The 16,275-nt window shown below is 36.4% G+C and overlaps 1 protein-coding gene across 5 annotated transcripts in view; it reads right to left on the bottom strand.

Moving 5' to 3' along the window:
• Positions 1-1,699: 1,699 nt before the first annotated feature.
• Positions 1,700-16,275, bottom strand: part of TXNDC16 (thioredoxin domain containing 16) — a 118,716-nt gene continuing 104,140 nt past the window's right edge. For all 5 annotated transcript variants that reach the window (XM_040641834.1, XM_040641836.1, XM_040641833.1 and 2 more), the window contains exon 21: positions 1,700-2,892. In XM_040641834.1, coding sequence (XP_040497768.1) covers positions 2,627-2,892 — 266 coding nt within the window. In that variant the 3' untranslated portion in view covers positions 1,700-2,626. The remainder of the gene's footprint in view (positions 2,893-16,275) is intronic.

Consider the following 16,275-nt stretch of genomic DNA (forward strand, 5'->3'; position numbering starts at 1 on the left):
GATACATCCTTTAATAATATAGTGCCCTTCTGTGTCTCTAACTATAGTCTTTAGTTTAAAATCCAATCTGTCTGATATGAGAATTGCTACCCCAGCTTTCTACCAAGACTGAAACAGGAAGAAATCGATTTTTTAAACAGGCCAATTAATTATGAAGAGATTGAAACATTGATAAACAACCTTCCAAAAAACAAAACTCCAGGATCGGACAGGTTTTCCTGGGGAATTCTACCAAACATTCAGAGATGAAATAATACTTATTCTCCTAAAGCTATTTCAAAAAATAGAAACAGAAGGAAAGCTTTTTGTGGTTATGAAATTGGTCAATAACTGGCGATTCTGGAAGGTCTTTATTTCTCCATCAATTCTGAATGACAGCCTTGCTGGATAAAGGATCCTTGGCTGCATGTTTTTCTCTGAAGGAGCTTTAAAAATGCCCCCCCCCAACCCTTTCTCTCATTCCAGGTCTGTGTAGACAGGTCTGACCTAATTCTGATACCTTTGCCTTGGTACGTGAGAAATTTCTTTGCCCTGGCCGCTTTCAATACTGTATCCTTGGATCTAATATTTGCGAATTGCACTATGACGTGATGTGGCGTAGGTTTGTCATGGTTGAGTAATTAGCATTTTCTAATGGTTAAGTTAGTAATGTTTTATTACTACAAGCTATATTTACAGTTCATTCTCTTATCTCCCATGTTAGAAGTCAAAACAAATGAGAATGAACTGAAATAATGTGCATTTCATGCTAGACAAAAAATATTGAGAGGGTGTGAACAGTAGAAAATGATGTTAGAATGAAAGACAAGCTATTTTTGTTTTAGATACCAAGTATGAACTCAGTTGTACTAGGCAAACTGTATGTGCAGAAAATTTCAAGAACAAGATACCCAAAGTAGGTATTAAAAAGGGGAAATACAGTGCATGCTCCAAGTAGGATGTTCTCAACAAATGTCTCAAAAAAATGCATGGAGTGAAAATGAGACAAACTGTTACAAACAGATCAACCTGACAAAGTGCTTTTGGAATGAAAAATTAATTTTTTGGCCGATCTTTTCCTCTTATTGTATAGATGAGGCCCATCCATGGCTTTTCGTCTCATTAGATAGATGAGGGAGACCTACTGATTTGTCCAAAGCTTACAAAGGTAGATTTCACACATAGTTCTCCTATTAACGTATTTTTATCTATTTTTTCGTGAAGAGCAGAATGTCTAAGTCCTCTTCAATTTAGCAATATAACTTGTAGAATTAAGAGGTTTTAAGATTATCTTACGTACTTTTATATATTTTTAAAAATTTTTTTAAAGATTTTGTTTGAGAGACAGAGAGAGAGAACAAACAGGGGAAGCAGCAGTTGGAGAAGCAGGATCCCCAATGAGCAGGGAGCCTGACGCAGGGCTCAATCCCAGGACCACGGGATCATGACCTGAGCCGAAGGCAGATGCCTAACCGACTGAGCCACCCAGGCACCCTGATAGATAGATAGATAGATAGATAGATAGATAGATAGATAGATAGATAGATTAGATAGATAGATGATAGATACAGACATATATATCTTTCTCATATACCTTCATATATATACATACACATACACACATATATACACACACATTTATATATCTATACACACATATATACACACACAAATTATATAGTTATATATATATAATTATATAATTAAATTTATAATTTATATTAAATATAATCAAATGATATAGATTATCATATATACATATGTATAATATATGTAATACATATAATAATCAGGAAAGACCACCTAATAATTATCTCTAATATTCAAGATTTTTTCAGACACAACTGAGTGGAACAGAAACATTCTACCACAGGTTAATTTAACACAGGGTTACTCAACCTTGGCACTACTGACATTTGGGCAGGATAGTTCTTTGTCATGAGGGACTGTCCAATGCATGGTAGGGTGTTTAGCAGCATTCCTGGACTCTACCCACTAGATGCCAATAACAACCCTAGTCATGACAAGCAAAAATGTCTCTTGACATTGCCAAATGTCCCCTAGGGGGCAAAATTGCCCCCTTGTTTAAAAACACTGGTTTTAACATCATGTCTACAACAAAACAAATACAATTTCCATCTGTGTGATACCACTGAAGAACTGACTGTGATTAAACTAGAATTGCATTTTTATTCTAATTCATGGCTAGAACTAAGTTAAGTATACCAGTTTTTGTCTATAGGTGAGCAATCCATTAGAGCAATCACTAGCCACATGTGGCCACTCTAAAGTGAAATGTACAGTAAGGGTAAAATACACACTGGATTTTAAAGACTTGACAGGAAAAAAGAATGTAAAATATCTCATAATTTTTATGTTAACTGAGCTATTTTGGGTATCCTTATTAATACTGGGAGAAAAATTAATTTTACCTGTTCATTTTCACTTGTTTTTAAATGTGCTACTAGAAAATTCTAAGTTACATGTATATGGTTCACATTATATTTCCATTGGACAAAACTGGTCTAGAAACTTGAAATGATATAGTATTATTTTTTAATAAATTCTTCAGTCTATCAAATAAACTACAAAGACTTCAAAAAGCTCTCCACAGCCCTATGAAACTAGCTCATAACTCTTTAGAGCATCATAACTCCTTATTATCATGCCTAAAAGATTTTTCTCCTTCTTTAAACCAATTACTTCTATTCCAATGCTTTATTCTCAGTGTTTCAATAGGTTCTTTTCTGCTTGCTGATTTATCTTCATGTTTTTTATCATTTTCCTGCGCATCCATTTCTTTTGTACACTCAGACTCTCTCCTTGTGGGTTGCTGAGATCCTGCAGCATCCATCATACTTAGAAAATCATAAGCAGGAAGAGGAGGTTTCCATTCCCCTGCAGGTAAAATTGCTGCAAGGAAGATACAACTGAAGGTTAATAATGAACATCATATAAATACTCTAGAAAATATTTTATTTTGAAAAATATATTTGTAAAGGTAAAGGCTTTATCAGTTTTACTTATCTAAATGAAACTAGATTTTTTTTGTTGTCCTTGTCTAAGAAACCTGATACATTTGTCATTATCAGCCATTTTCGCTTTTTTATATATTTGCAAGCTATTCTAAATAAAGGTTAGTATTTTTTAAAACTTTTTTAAAAAAGATTTTATTTGAGAGAGAGCGAGTGAGCACAAGTGGGGTGAGGGGCAAAGGGAGAAGTAGACTCTCTGCTGAGCAGGGAGCCCAAGGTGGGGCTCAATCCTGGGACTCTGGGATCATGACCTGAGCCAAAGGCAGATGCCTAACCGACTGAACCACCCAGGCACCCCTAAACATTAGTATTTTTTCTGTTTTTTTTTTAATTTTTAAATAATTTTTTATTATATTAGTCACCATACAGTATATCCTTAGTTTTTGATGTAATGTTCCATGATTCATTAGTTGCGTATAACACCCAGTGCACCATGCAATATGTGCCCTCCTTACTACCCATCACCAGTCTATCCCATTCCCCCACCCCCCGCCCCTCTGAAGCCCTCAGTTTGTTTCCCAGAGTCCATAGTCTCTCATGGTTCATTCCCCCTTCTCTTTACCCCCCTTCATTCTTCCCTTCCCTCTCCTACCAATCTTCCTGCTATTTCTTATATTCCATAAATGAGTGAAACCATATAATTGTCTTTCTCTGCTTGACTTATTTCACTTAGCATAATCTCCTCCAGTCCTGTCCATGTTGCTGCAGATGTTGGGTAATCGTTCTTTCTGATGACTAATATTCCATTGTATATATGGACCACATCTTCTTAATCCAGTCATCTGTTGAAGGGCATCTTGGCTCCTTCCACGATTTAGCTATTGTGGACAATGCTGCTATGAACATTGGGGTGCATATGGCCCTTCTCTTCACTACGTCTGTATCTTTGGGGTAAATACCCAGTAGTGCAATGGCTGGGTTATAGGGTAGCTCAATTTTTACCTTTTAAGGGACCTCCACATTGTTTTCCAAAGTGGCTGTACCAACTTGCATTCCCACCAACAGTGTAAGAGGGATCCCCTTTCTCCTAAACATTAGTATTAATAGAGGGAAAAAAAGGTCCAAAATCTCCCAACTAGTTAACACTTGGTGAGGTTTTAAAAAATAGCAAAATGGTAATGAGATTACATACTGATACAAGTTAAAATGAAAACAAAACAAAACAAAACAAAAAAAACAACTCCTGCTTTCCACCCTACCCAACTTTATCCCAAAGAACTGGACCTTTTTAAATTCCAGTATAGTTAACATAGTGTTTATTAGTTGCAAGTGTACAATATAGTGATTCATCAATTCTATACATTACTCAGTGCTCATCAGGATAAGTGTATGTTTAATCCCCTTCACTTATTTCGCCCATTCCCCCACCCACCTCCCCTCTGGTAACCATCAGTTTGTTCATAGTTAAGAGTCTGATTTTTGGTTTGTCTCTTTTTTTCTTGGTTCATTTCGTTTCTTAAATTCCACATATAAGTGAAATCATATGAGTATTTGTCTTTCTCTGACTTATTTCACTTAGCATTATACTCTCTAGATCCATCCATAGATCTAGATGCAACATGGATGCAACGTGGATTTGCTCATGTTGCAAATGACAAAGATTTCATTCTTTTTTATGACTAATATTCCTGTGTGTATGTGTGTGTGTGTACACAGATCTTCTTTATTCACTTATCAAGGGACAGTCTGCTCCCATAATTTGGCAATTGTAAATAATGCTGCAATAAGATAGGAGTGCATATATCTTTTTGAATTAGATACTGTTTTCATATTCCTTGGGTAAATACTCAGTAGTGGTATTACTGGATCATATGGTAATTCTGTTTTTAATTTTTTAAGGACCCTCCATGCTGTTTTCCAAAAGGGCTGCACCAGCTTTCAGTACCATCAACAGCGCACAAGCGGTCCTCATTCTCTGCATGCTTTTCAACACTTGCTATTTCTTGTATTTTTTATTTTAGCCAATCTGACAGGTGTGAGGTGATATCTCATTGTGGTTTTGATTTGCATTTCCCTGATGATGAGTGACACTGAGCATCTTTTCACATGTCTTGTTGACCGCTGGATGCCTTCTTTGGAGAAATGTCTATTCATGTCTTCTGCCCCAAATTGGATTACTTATTTTGGAGGTGTTAAATTGTATAAGTTCTTCATATATTTTTTATAATAACCCTTTGATATGTCATTTGCAAATATCTTATCCCATTCAGTAGGTTGTCTTTTCGTTTTGTTGATTGTTTCTTTTACCATGCAGAAGTCCTTTATTTTGCTGGGCTCCAATAGTTTAATTTTGCTTTTGTTTCACTTGCCTCAGGAAACATTAGAAAAATGCTGCTACGGCCAATGCCAAAGAAATTACTGTCTGTACTCTTTTCTAAGATTTTCATGGTTCAGGTCTCTTATTTAAGTCCTTAATCCATTTTAAGGTGTGAGAAAGTGGTATAGTTTCATTCGTTTGCATGTGGCTGTCCAGGTTTCCCCAGCACCATTTATTGAAGAGACTACCTTTTTCCCATTGCATATTCTCACCTCCTTTGTCAAAGATTAATTGACTATATAATCATGGGTTTATTTCTGGGCTCTCTATTCTGCTCCATTGATCTATGTGTCTATTTTTGTGCCAGTACCATACTGTTGTGATTACCACAGCTTTGTAGTATATCTTGAAACAACCAAGAATTGTTCTTGTTTTTCTTGCACAAGATTGCTTTGGCTATTCAAGGTCTTTTCTGGTTCCATACAAATTTTACAATTGCTTGTTCTACTTCTATGAAAAATTCTGTTGGTACTGTGATAGGGATTGCATTAAAATCTGTAGATTGCTTTGGATAGTATGGACATTTTAACAATACTAATTCTTTCAACCCATGAGCATGGCATATCTTTCCATTTGTTTATATTGGCTTTGTTTCATCAATGTTTTATAGTTTTCACAGTACAGGTCTTTCACCTCCTTGGTTAAGTTTATTCCTAGATACTTTATTATTTTGGGTGCAATTTTAATGAGACTGTTTTCTTAATTTCTCTTTCAGCTATTTCATTGTTAGTGTATAGAAATGCAACAGATATTTGTTTATTGACTTTGTATCCTGCGACCTTATGGAATTCATTATCAATTCTAGTAGTTTTTTGGTGGAGTCTTTGGGGTTTTCTGTATATAGTATCAGGTCATCTACAAATAGTAACAGTTTTACTTCTTCCTTATCAATTTCGATGCCTTTTATTTCTTTTTGTTGTCTGACTGCTATGGCTAGGACTTCCAACACTATGTTGAATAGAAGTGGTAAGAGTGGACATTCTTGTCTTGTTCCTGACCTTAGAGGAAAAGCTCTTTTTCACCATTGAGTATGATGTTAGCTGTGGGGTTTTCATATGTGGCCTTTATTATGTTGAAGTATGTTCCCCTCTAAGCTTACTTTGTTGTTTTTATCATCAATGGATGTTGTATTTTGTCAAATGTTTTTCCTGCATCTATTTAAATGATCATATGGTTTTTTAGCCTCTTTCTTGTTGATATGATGTATCACACTGATGATTTATGAATACTGAACCACCCTTGCATCCCAGGAATAAATCCCACTTGATAATGGTGAATGACTTTTTTAATGTATTGTTAGACTCAGTTTGCTAATATTTTGTTGGGGATTTTTGCATCTATGTTCATCAGAGAGATTGGCCCGTGATTCTTTTTTTTCTTTATAAGCTCTTTATCAGGCTTCATAGAATGAATTTGAAAGCTTTTCTTCTTTTCCTTTTTTTTTTTTTTTAATAGTTTGAGAACAAGGTATTAAGTCTTCCTTGAATGTTTGGTAGAATTCACCTGTGTAGCCATTTGGACTTTTGTTTGTTGGGAGTCTTTTGATTACTGATTCAATTTCATTGCTGGCTCAAATTTTCTATTTCTTTCCGATTCAGTTTTGGGAGGTTACATGTTTCTAGGAATTTAACCATTTCTTCTATGTTGTCCAATTTGTTGGAATAGAATTTTTCATAATATTCTCTTATAATCCTTTTTATTTCTGTGTTGTCAGTTGTTATTTCTCCTCTATCACTTCTGATTTTGAGTCCTCTTTTTTTTTTCATGATCTGGCTGAAGGTCTGTCAATTTTCTTGATCTTTTCCAAGAACCAGCTCCTAGTTTCACTGATCTATTGTTTTTTTAGTTTCTATTTCCTTTATATCTGCTCTGATCTTTATTATTTCCTTCCTTCCACTGGTTTTGGGTTTTGTTTATTCTTTTTCTACCTCCTTTGGGTGTAAGGTTAGGTTGAGATTTTTCTTGCTTCTTGAGGTAGGTCTGTATTGCTATAATCTTCCCTTTTAGAACAACTTTTGCTGCACCCCAAAGATTTTGCACCATTATGTTTTCATTTTCCTCATCTCTATTTTGTTATTTCCTCTTTGATTTCTTGGTTGGCCCATTCATTGTTTAGTAGATTGTTACTTAACCTCCATGTAGTTGTATTCTTTCCATATTTTTTCTTGTAACTGATTTCTAATTTTATAGAGTTGTGGTCAGAAGAAATGCATGGTATGACTTCAATCTTTTTTTAATTTGTTGAGACTTGTTTGGGGGCCTAATATGTGATCTATTCTGGAGAATGTTCCAGGTGCACTTGAAAAGAATGTGAATTCTGCTGTTTTAGGACAGAATGTTCTGAACAGATGTATCTGTTAGTTCCATCTGGGCCAATGTGTTATTCAAAGCCACTTTCCTTGTTGATTTTTCTATTTGTATGATCCATCTATTGATGTAACTGGGGTGTTAAAGTCCTCTGCTATTATTACATTACTATCAGTTACTTACTTTATGTTTGTTACTAGATGCTATTATGTATTTGGGTGCTCCCATGTTGGTGTATAAATATTTATAATTGTTCTATCTCTTTGGTTAAAAGCCTATTTTGTCTAATATACATATATTGCTACCCTGGCTTGCTTTTCACTTCCATTTGCATGATAAATGCTTTTCTATCGGTTCACTTTCAAATTGCATGTGTCTTTAGGTTTGAAATGAGTCTCTTATAGGCAGCATACAGACGGTCTTGTTTTTTTAATCCATTTCCTCACCCTATGTCTTTTGAATGTAGTATTTAGTCAATTTACATTCAAAGTAATTATTGATAGATATGTATTTATTGCCATTTGGTTAACTTGTTTTATGGTTGTTTTTGTAGTTCCTTTCTGTTCTTCTCCATGGTTTACTGGCTTTCTTTAATGATATATTGGATTCCTTTTGCTTTATTTTTTCCATATCTATTACTGATTTTTGACCTGTTGTTACCATTAGGTTTATATATAGCATCTTATGCATATAGCAGTCTATATTTAAAGTTGATGGTCACTTAAGTTTGAACCCATTCTTTACACTCCTCTTTCCCCACATTTTAGGTATATGGCGTCATACTTTACATCCTTTTATTTTGTGAATCCCTTGACTGATTTTTACAGATATACTTAATTTTACTGCTTTTGTGCTTCCTACTCTTCTTACTCCTGTTTATGGTCTTTCCTTTCCATTTCAAAGAGTCCCCTTCAATATTCCTTGCAGGGCTGTTTTAGTGGTCATGAATTCTTTTAACTTTAGTCTGGGAAACTCTCTCTCCTTTTTTTCTAAATGATAGCCTCGCCAGATATTCTTGGCTGCAGATTTTTTCCTTTCAACACTTTGAATATATCATGTAGCCCTTGTAGCCTGCAAAATTCCTGCTGAAAAATCTGCTGATAGCCTTACAGGACTTCCCTTGTAGTAACTGGTTTTTGTTTTTTTAATCTTGCTGCTTTGAAAATTCTCTCCTTATCACTACTTTTTGCCATTTTCATTACTATGTGTCTTAGTGTGGACCTCCTTGGGTTGATTTTGTTGGGGGCTCTTGTGCCCCCTGGATCTGGATTTGTTTCCTTCCCCAGATAAAGAATATTTCAGCTATTACTTCTTCAAATAAATTTTCTCCGCTTTTTCTCTCCCTTCTCTTCTGGGGTCCCTATAATGCAAACGTTATTATACTTGATGATGTCACTCAGTTCCCTAAGTCTATTTTCATTTTTTATTATTTTTTTTCTCTCTCCTGTTTAGCTTAATTGCTTTCCATTACTCTGTCCTTCAGGTTGCCAATCCATTCTTCTGTTTCCTCTAGTCTACTATTTACTCCATCTAGTATGTTTTTAATTTCAGTTATTGAGTTCTTCATCTCTGACTGGTTCTTTGTTTTATATCTCTTTGTTAAAGGTCTTACTGAGATCCTCCACTCAAGTCCAGCAAGTGCCTTTATGACCATTACTTTAAATTCTCTGTCAGGCATACGACATTTCCATTTTGTTTAGCTCTCTTGCTGTGATTTTGTCCTGTTTTTTCATTTCGGACATATTCTTCAGACTCCTCATTTTGTTGAACTCTTTTTCAATGTATTAGTAACGTCAGTTATGTCTCCTGCTCTTGAAAATAGTGGCTTTATGAAAAAGAGGTCTTGTGGTGGCCTGTACTCCAATGTCCCTTGTTCACCAGAACCTGGCACTTCACGGATGTCTCCTATGTGTATTACGTGCCACCTACTACTGTGGTTGAGCCACTTTTGTCTCAGTGCAGTCATCTGCAATGGCTCTTTGCGTGTGGTGGACAGGGATTAGTCCCTGTGTTGTTAGTGGGACAGTCTGGGGCCATGGTGAACTTGAGTCAGACCAGGTGTTTGCCAGAGATACAATAGCATGGGTCACTTTGCCTGTGTTGTCCCCTGAGAAGCTTCTGTCGTGGGTGGGGACTGTAGTCAGGTCGGATGTCTGCCCTATATCCCACTGCTGGGGCTGAAGTTAGACTGTTGTGTGGCTGTCTTTCCCTCTCTCTAGGACAGGAGTTACTTTGGAGTAGTGCTGGCCCCTGTTGGGACTACTTGCACACAGCCATGCTTGTGACACCACTTTGGATAGGCTCCAGCCAAGGTGTATTGGAGGGGCATGTCCACAGGAGAACGCAGGGGAGGTTGGCAAGTTAGGCGGAGAGTGTTGGCACTGAGCTGGGTCCCCCGGGTGTCCATGCATCTGCACTGGGGGGAAGGGGAAAGAAACGGTGCCTGCCAGCTCCTTTGTTCCTAGAGCAGTCTCCTAAAGATCCCTGCCACAGCAGCACACACTTTGAGATTAGTAAACAAACCTCCTGATAGACCCCAGGCGTTTTTCAAACTGTGCTTCTATGCTGTATCTCTGTTGGGCTGTTTGTTGTGCTATCTCTTTAAGGGTGGGGGCTCTGCCCTCCAGGTTTTCCAAGAGCCAAGCCTGTTGATTTTTTAAAGTTCCATGATTTAAGCCCCAGTGATTTTAAGAACTCATGAAATTAGGCCCCTCTGGTTTTCAAAGTCAAATGTTGTGTGGATTCATCTTCCTCATTCAGGTTCCCCATGCCTTTCATACTTGGTGTGAGGGTCTGTTTCTCTCTCCTCTGTGTGCCTGCAGGGTCTCGCCCTTCCGAGGACAGTCCCAAAAGTTATTTAGTTGGGAGTTAAGTTGTCTCCACCCTTCATCCCTCCTTGATGCAGCCCCTTCTCTACATTTAGCTGTGGAGAGTCTGTTCTGTCAGTCTTCAGGTTGTTCTCGGGTTTCCACACTGATGTGGGTGTATCTAGCTGTATCCATGGGATGAGGTGAGCTTTGGCTCTTCTTACTCTGTCGTCTTCCCCCAGGAGCTCCCCTGGAACTATTTCTTATGAACCATTACAGAAAAAGTTTTTGGAACATACACATTTATTTAGACAAGTGTTTCTTTACATTTCAAAGCTTTTTGTCTTTTTCATAAATTTGAGTATAGTTGACGCACAGTGTTCTACTACTTTCAGCTGTGTAACATAGTGATTCAATAAGTTTATATGTTATGCTATGCTCACAAGTGTAGCTACCATCTGTCACCATACAATTCTATTACAATATCACCAACTATATTCCCTGTGCTGTACCTTTCATCCCAATGACTTATTCATCCATAGCCGGAAGCCTCCATCTCCCACTCCCCTTCACCTGTTTTGCCCATTCCCCCACCCCCGCCCCCTCCAGCAACCTTCAGTTTATTCTCTGTAGTTATAGGTCTGATTCTTTTTTTATTTTTTAGATCCCACATATAAGTGGAATCATATGGCATTTGTCTTTTTCAGTCTGACTTATTTCACTTAGGATAATACCTCCTAGGTCCATCAATGTTGGTAAGGATGTAGAGAAAAAGGAACCCTTGTGGACTGTTGGTGGGAAGGTAAACTGGTACAGCCAATGTGGAAAACAGTATGGAGGTTCACAGTAGTGAATCTGAACATTATTTTAAAACACTTGTCATTAGAAGAGGAAAACTGATTTAATCTGATAACATATATGAGTAAATTAGCCAACTCTTCTCTATTTATAGACAGACTTTACAAAACCATTTTAGAATTCTGGTGCCCGTTTAAAATGCTATTTTGAAAAATAAGGAAATGTGCAAAGTAAACCTTTAAAAAATAAATTCCAGTGAAAGAATCTCTACACAATTACATGAAAGAAACAATAATAAATGTTGATAAAATACAAACCTGATCATCTCTCATAAATCAAATAAATACCTTTAAAAGCTTAGGAAATTCATATAAATTCTGATTTCCAGAGGCAGATTAAAAGCTCCAACAAAAAATCTGCATAAATACGTATGTAGTTTATTTATACTTGACATATAACTTCCTCATGTAGACTCAATTCTATGAAACGCTAGTACACAGTACATCAGGAGGGTATTAAATTTAGGCTACACGTATAGTTGATGTTTAAAATTACTATTGCTGGGTTAGCAGATTCAAAAGTGACCAACAGATAAAATATTTACTTGAATATAAGGAAAAGGTAAGAGTAAGAATAACTGTAAGTTTGCAAGATGCAGATAAAATATCTTTATTAAAGACATTAAAGTATGTTTTCAAAAAATTTATTTGACAGAGACAGTGAGAGAGAAAGATAGTACATGAGCGGTGGGGAGGGGCAGAGGGAGAGGGAGAAGCAGACTCCACTCTGAGCAGTGACCCTGAGATCATGACCTGGGCTGAAAGCAGATGCTTAACCAACTAAGCCACCCAGGCGCCAGGACATTAAAGTATCTTTAAGGAAAATCCAACTTAAAGCATAATAAATATTTAGCATATTTATTTTTTAAGGTAAACACTGCAGCCTAATGGTCTGACATGATGGCAAAATGCCTGGAAGTAGGCCTCTCAATTCTGCTAATTATTTGCTAAGAAAACTATACAAAGGTCCTGGATGCTTTCAATTGCAAATAAAACTGTACTCTCATCATGTATGAATAATAAATGCTTTATTAGCAAATTAGTAATGATAATAGCTAACATTTTTTGAACACTTACTTTGTACCAGGCATTATTCTTTTAATCTTTACAATCCCATGCAGTAAGCATAATTTTTATCCCAATTTTATAAATGAGAAAATCAAGACCGAGAACAGTCCAAGAACTTGAAGGTTAAATGGAATCTCGAGTAAGAATGGCCAGTGGTCACAATCTCACATAAATGAAGATGTGCAGCAAGCATGGTAAAGCAGACACACATGGCACCGTGCTACAGATCCAGGCTTTTCGGGGAGTAGCTACAACACCCCGGCCTCCAATCTGTCTCTCAAAGTGTGGTGAGAGCAGGTCCTGTTGGCACAGAAGACAGGACCCAATACACAGAAGTACTGCTCAGTTTGCTGCAAGAATAATTTAAGAATAGGAACACTGATACAGAGAAATAATGGAAACCCCTCAAAGAGTGAGTTAGCCAAGGCATTAACAAAATTACAATGGAATATACAGTAGTCTTTCAGGAAACTAAAAAAATATATATATATTTCTGGTTCTTTCCTCTTGGTAATGATTTGAGTTGAGGAATCAAAGCCCTACAGATGCTCCTTGTAGAGAAGATCTCTATAAGACTAACGATAATACTTTAGATTTCCCACCTTACAAAGTGCTTTTACATACATAATTTTACCTGATTTTTTAAAAAAAGTATGTGAGGGATACCTGGGTGGCTCAGTCGGTTAAGCATCTGCCTTCAGCTCAGGTCATGATCCCAGGGCCCTGGGATGGAGCCCCGTATCGGGCTCCCTGCTCAGCGGGGATCCTGCTTTTCCCTCTCCCTCTGCCCTTCCCCTTGCTTGTGCTCGTTCTCTCTCTCTCTAACTAAATTTTAAACATTTTTTAAAAGAAATTAAGTATGTGACTAGAGTAGGAACTACTAATCTCACTTTAAGTTGCAGAGGAGAAAACAAAGAAAGACTTGCCTAGAGCCACACCATTAATAATCAAGGGGGTTGGATTATGAGCTCAGGTTTCCATACCTTTGAACATCACCACCTTTATTATTTTTTTAATTGAAGTACTGTTCACACACAATGTTAGTTTCAGGTATACAACAGAATGATTTGACATTGATATACATTATCAAATGATCACCGTATGTCTAGTTACTATCTGCCACCACACAAACATGGAATATTAACTATATTCCCTAAGATGTACTTTTCATCCCCATGACTTATAACTGAAGTTTGTACCACTTAATCCCCTTCACCTATTTTTTCCATCCCTCCCATACTCCCCTCCTCTCTGAAAACCACTGGTTCCTATTTCTGTTTCTGTTTTGTTCATTTTTTTTTTAGATTCCATGTATAAGTAATATCATACAGTATTTGTGTTCCTCTTATTTCACTTAGCATAATACTCTCTACGTCCATCTATGCTGTCACGAATGGCAAGATTTCATTCTTTCTATGACTAATATCCCATTGTTTAGTATAAATATCACACCTTCTTTTTCCATTCATTTATCAATGGGTACTTGTGTTGCGTCCACACCTTTGCTCTTATAAATAATGTTGCAGTAAACATAGGGGTGCATATATCTTTTCAAAGTAGTGTTTTCAACTTCTTTGTGTAAATACTTAGAAGTGGAATTACTAAGTCACATGGTATTTCTATTTTTAATCTCTTGGGGAACCTCCATACTGTTTTCCACAGTAGCTGTACCAATTTACATTTCCACCAACAGTCCACAAGGGTTCTCTTTTCTCCACATCCTTGCCAACACTTAGCATTTCTTGTCTTTTTTATATTAGCCATTCTGACTAGTATGAGGTGATATCTCATTCTGGTTTTGATTTGCATTTCCCTGATGATGAGTGATGTTGAACATCTTTTCATGTGTCTGTTGGCCATCTGTATGTCTTCTTTGGAAAAATGTCTATTTAGATACTCTGCCCATTTTTAAACTGGATTGTTTTCTTGGTGTTGAGGTATATGCGTTCTTTATACATTTTAGATATTAGCCCCTTATTGGATATATCATTTACAAATATCTTCTCCCATTCAGTAGGTCGTCTTTTCATTTTTTTGATGGTTTCTTTTGCTGTGCAAAAGCTTTTTAGGTTGATACAGTCCCAGTTGTGTTTTTGCTTTTGCTTCCCTTGCCTCAGGACCATCCAGAAAAATATTATAAGGCTGATATCCAAGAGTTTACTGCCTATGTTTACATTTAAGAGTTTCAGGGTTTCTTACATTTAGGTCTTTAATCCATTTTTAATTTATTTTTTGTATGGTGTAAGAAAGTGATCCAGTTTCATTCTTTTGCACGTAGTTGTCCAGTTTTCTTTCCCAACACCATTTATTGAAGAAACTGTCTTTTTCCCATTGTATATTCTGGCCTCATTTGCTATAGATTAATGTTATAAGTGTGGGCTTATTTCTGGGCTCTCGCTTCAGTTCCATTGATCCACGTGTCTATTTTTGTACCAGTACCACTCTGTTTTGATTAATATAGCTTTGTAATATTGTTTGAAAACTAGGAGTATAATACCACCAGCTTTGTTCTTCTTTCTCAAGATTGCTTTGGCAGTCTTTTGTGGTTTCATACAAATTTTAGGATTATTTGTTCTAGTTCTGAGTCCTCTTTGAGTCCTCTTTTTCCTGATCGACTCTGGATAAAGGTCTATCAATTTTGTTTATCTCTTTAAAGAACCAAATCTTAGTGTCATTATCTTTTCTATTTTTTTTTTTTTTTAGTCTCTAATCATTTATTTCCATTCTAACCTTTATTATTTCCTTCCTTCTATAACTTTGGGCTTTGCTCTTTTTTGCTCTTTTAGGTATAAGGTTAGATTGTTTGAGATTTTTCTTGTTTCTTGAAGGACTATATTGCTATAGACTACCCTCTTAGAAATGTTTTTGCTGCCTCCCAAAGATTTTGAACTGATCCGTTTCCATCTGCTGGTATTTTTTTATTTCCTCTTTGATATCTTTGTTGACCCGTTGGTTAAGAACATGCTGTTTAACCTCTATGTGTTTGTGGGGGTTTTCCTCCAGGTTTTTTTTTTCCTTCTAGTTAATTTCTAGTTCCATACCATTGTGGTGGGGGAAAAATGCATCATATGATTTCAGACTTCTTGAATTTATTGAGACTTGTTTTGTGGCCTAACCTATGATCTATCCTAAAGAATGTTCCATGTGTACTTGCAAAGAATGTGTATTCTGCTTTATTTGGATGAAATCTTCTATATACATCTATACATCTATATACACCCAGACCATCCAATCTAATATGTCATTCAAAGCTACTGTTTTTCCTATTGATTTTCAGTCTGGGTGTACTCTATCCATTGACATAACTGGAGTGTTAATGTCCCTACCAGTATTGTATTACTGTCAATTTCTCCTTTCATGTCTGTTAATATTTGCTTTATATAATTAGGTGCTTCTATCTTGGATGCCTAGATATTTATAACTGTTATATCTTCTTGTAGGATTAATCCGTTTATTATTGTTACACCCTTCACTGTCTCTTCTTACAGTCTTTGTTTTAATGTTTATATTGCCTTATATAAGTATTATTACCCCAGCTTTCTTTTTGTTTCCATTTGCGTGAAATATCTTTTCTCATCCTTTCACTTTCAGTCTGTATGTATCTTTAAGTCTGAAGTGAGTCTCCTGTAGGAAGAACATAGATGGGTCTTGTTTTATCATCTATTTAGTCACTCTGTCTTTTCATTGGAGTATTTAGCCTACTTACACTTAAATTATTGAGGGGTGCCTGGCTGACTCAGTCAGTAGAGCATGTGACTCTTGATCTTGGGGTTGTGAGTTTGAGCCCTATGTTGGGTGTGGAAATTACTTAAAATCTTTAGGGACGTGTGGGTGGCTCAGTCGGTTAAGAGTCTGCCTTCGGCTCAGGTCAATGATCCTAGGGTCCTGGAATCAAGTCCCACTCC

Source organism: Ursus maritimus, unplaced genomic scaffold (assembly GCF_017311325.1).
Source record: "Ursus maritimus isolate PB19 unplaced genomic scaffold, ASM1731132v1 scaffold_25, whole genome shotgun sequence".
Lineage (NCBI taxonomy): Eukaryota > Metazoa > Chordata > Mammalia > Carnivora > Ursidae > Ursus > Ursus maritimus.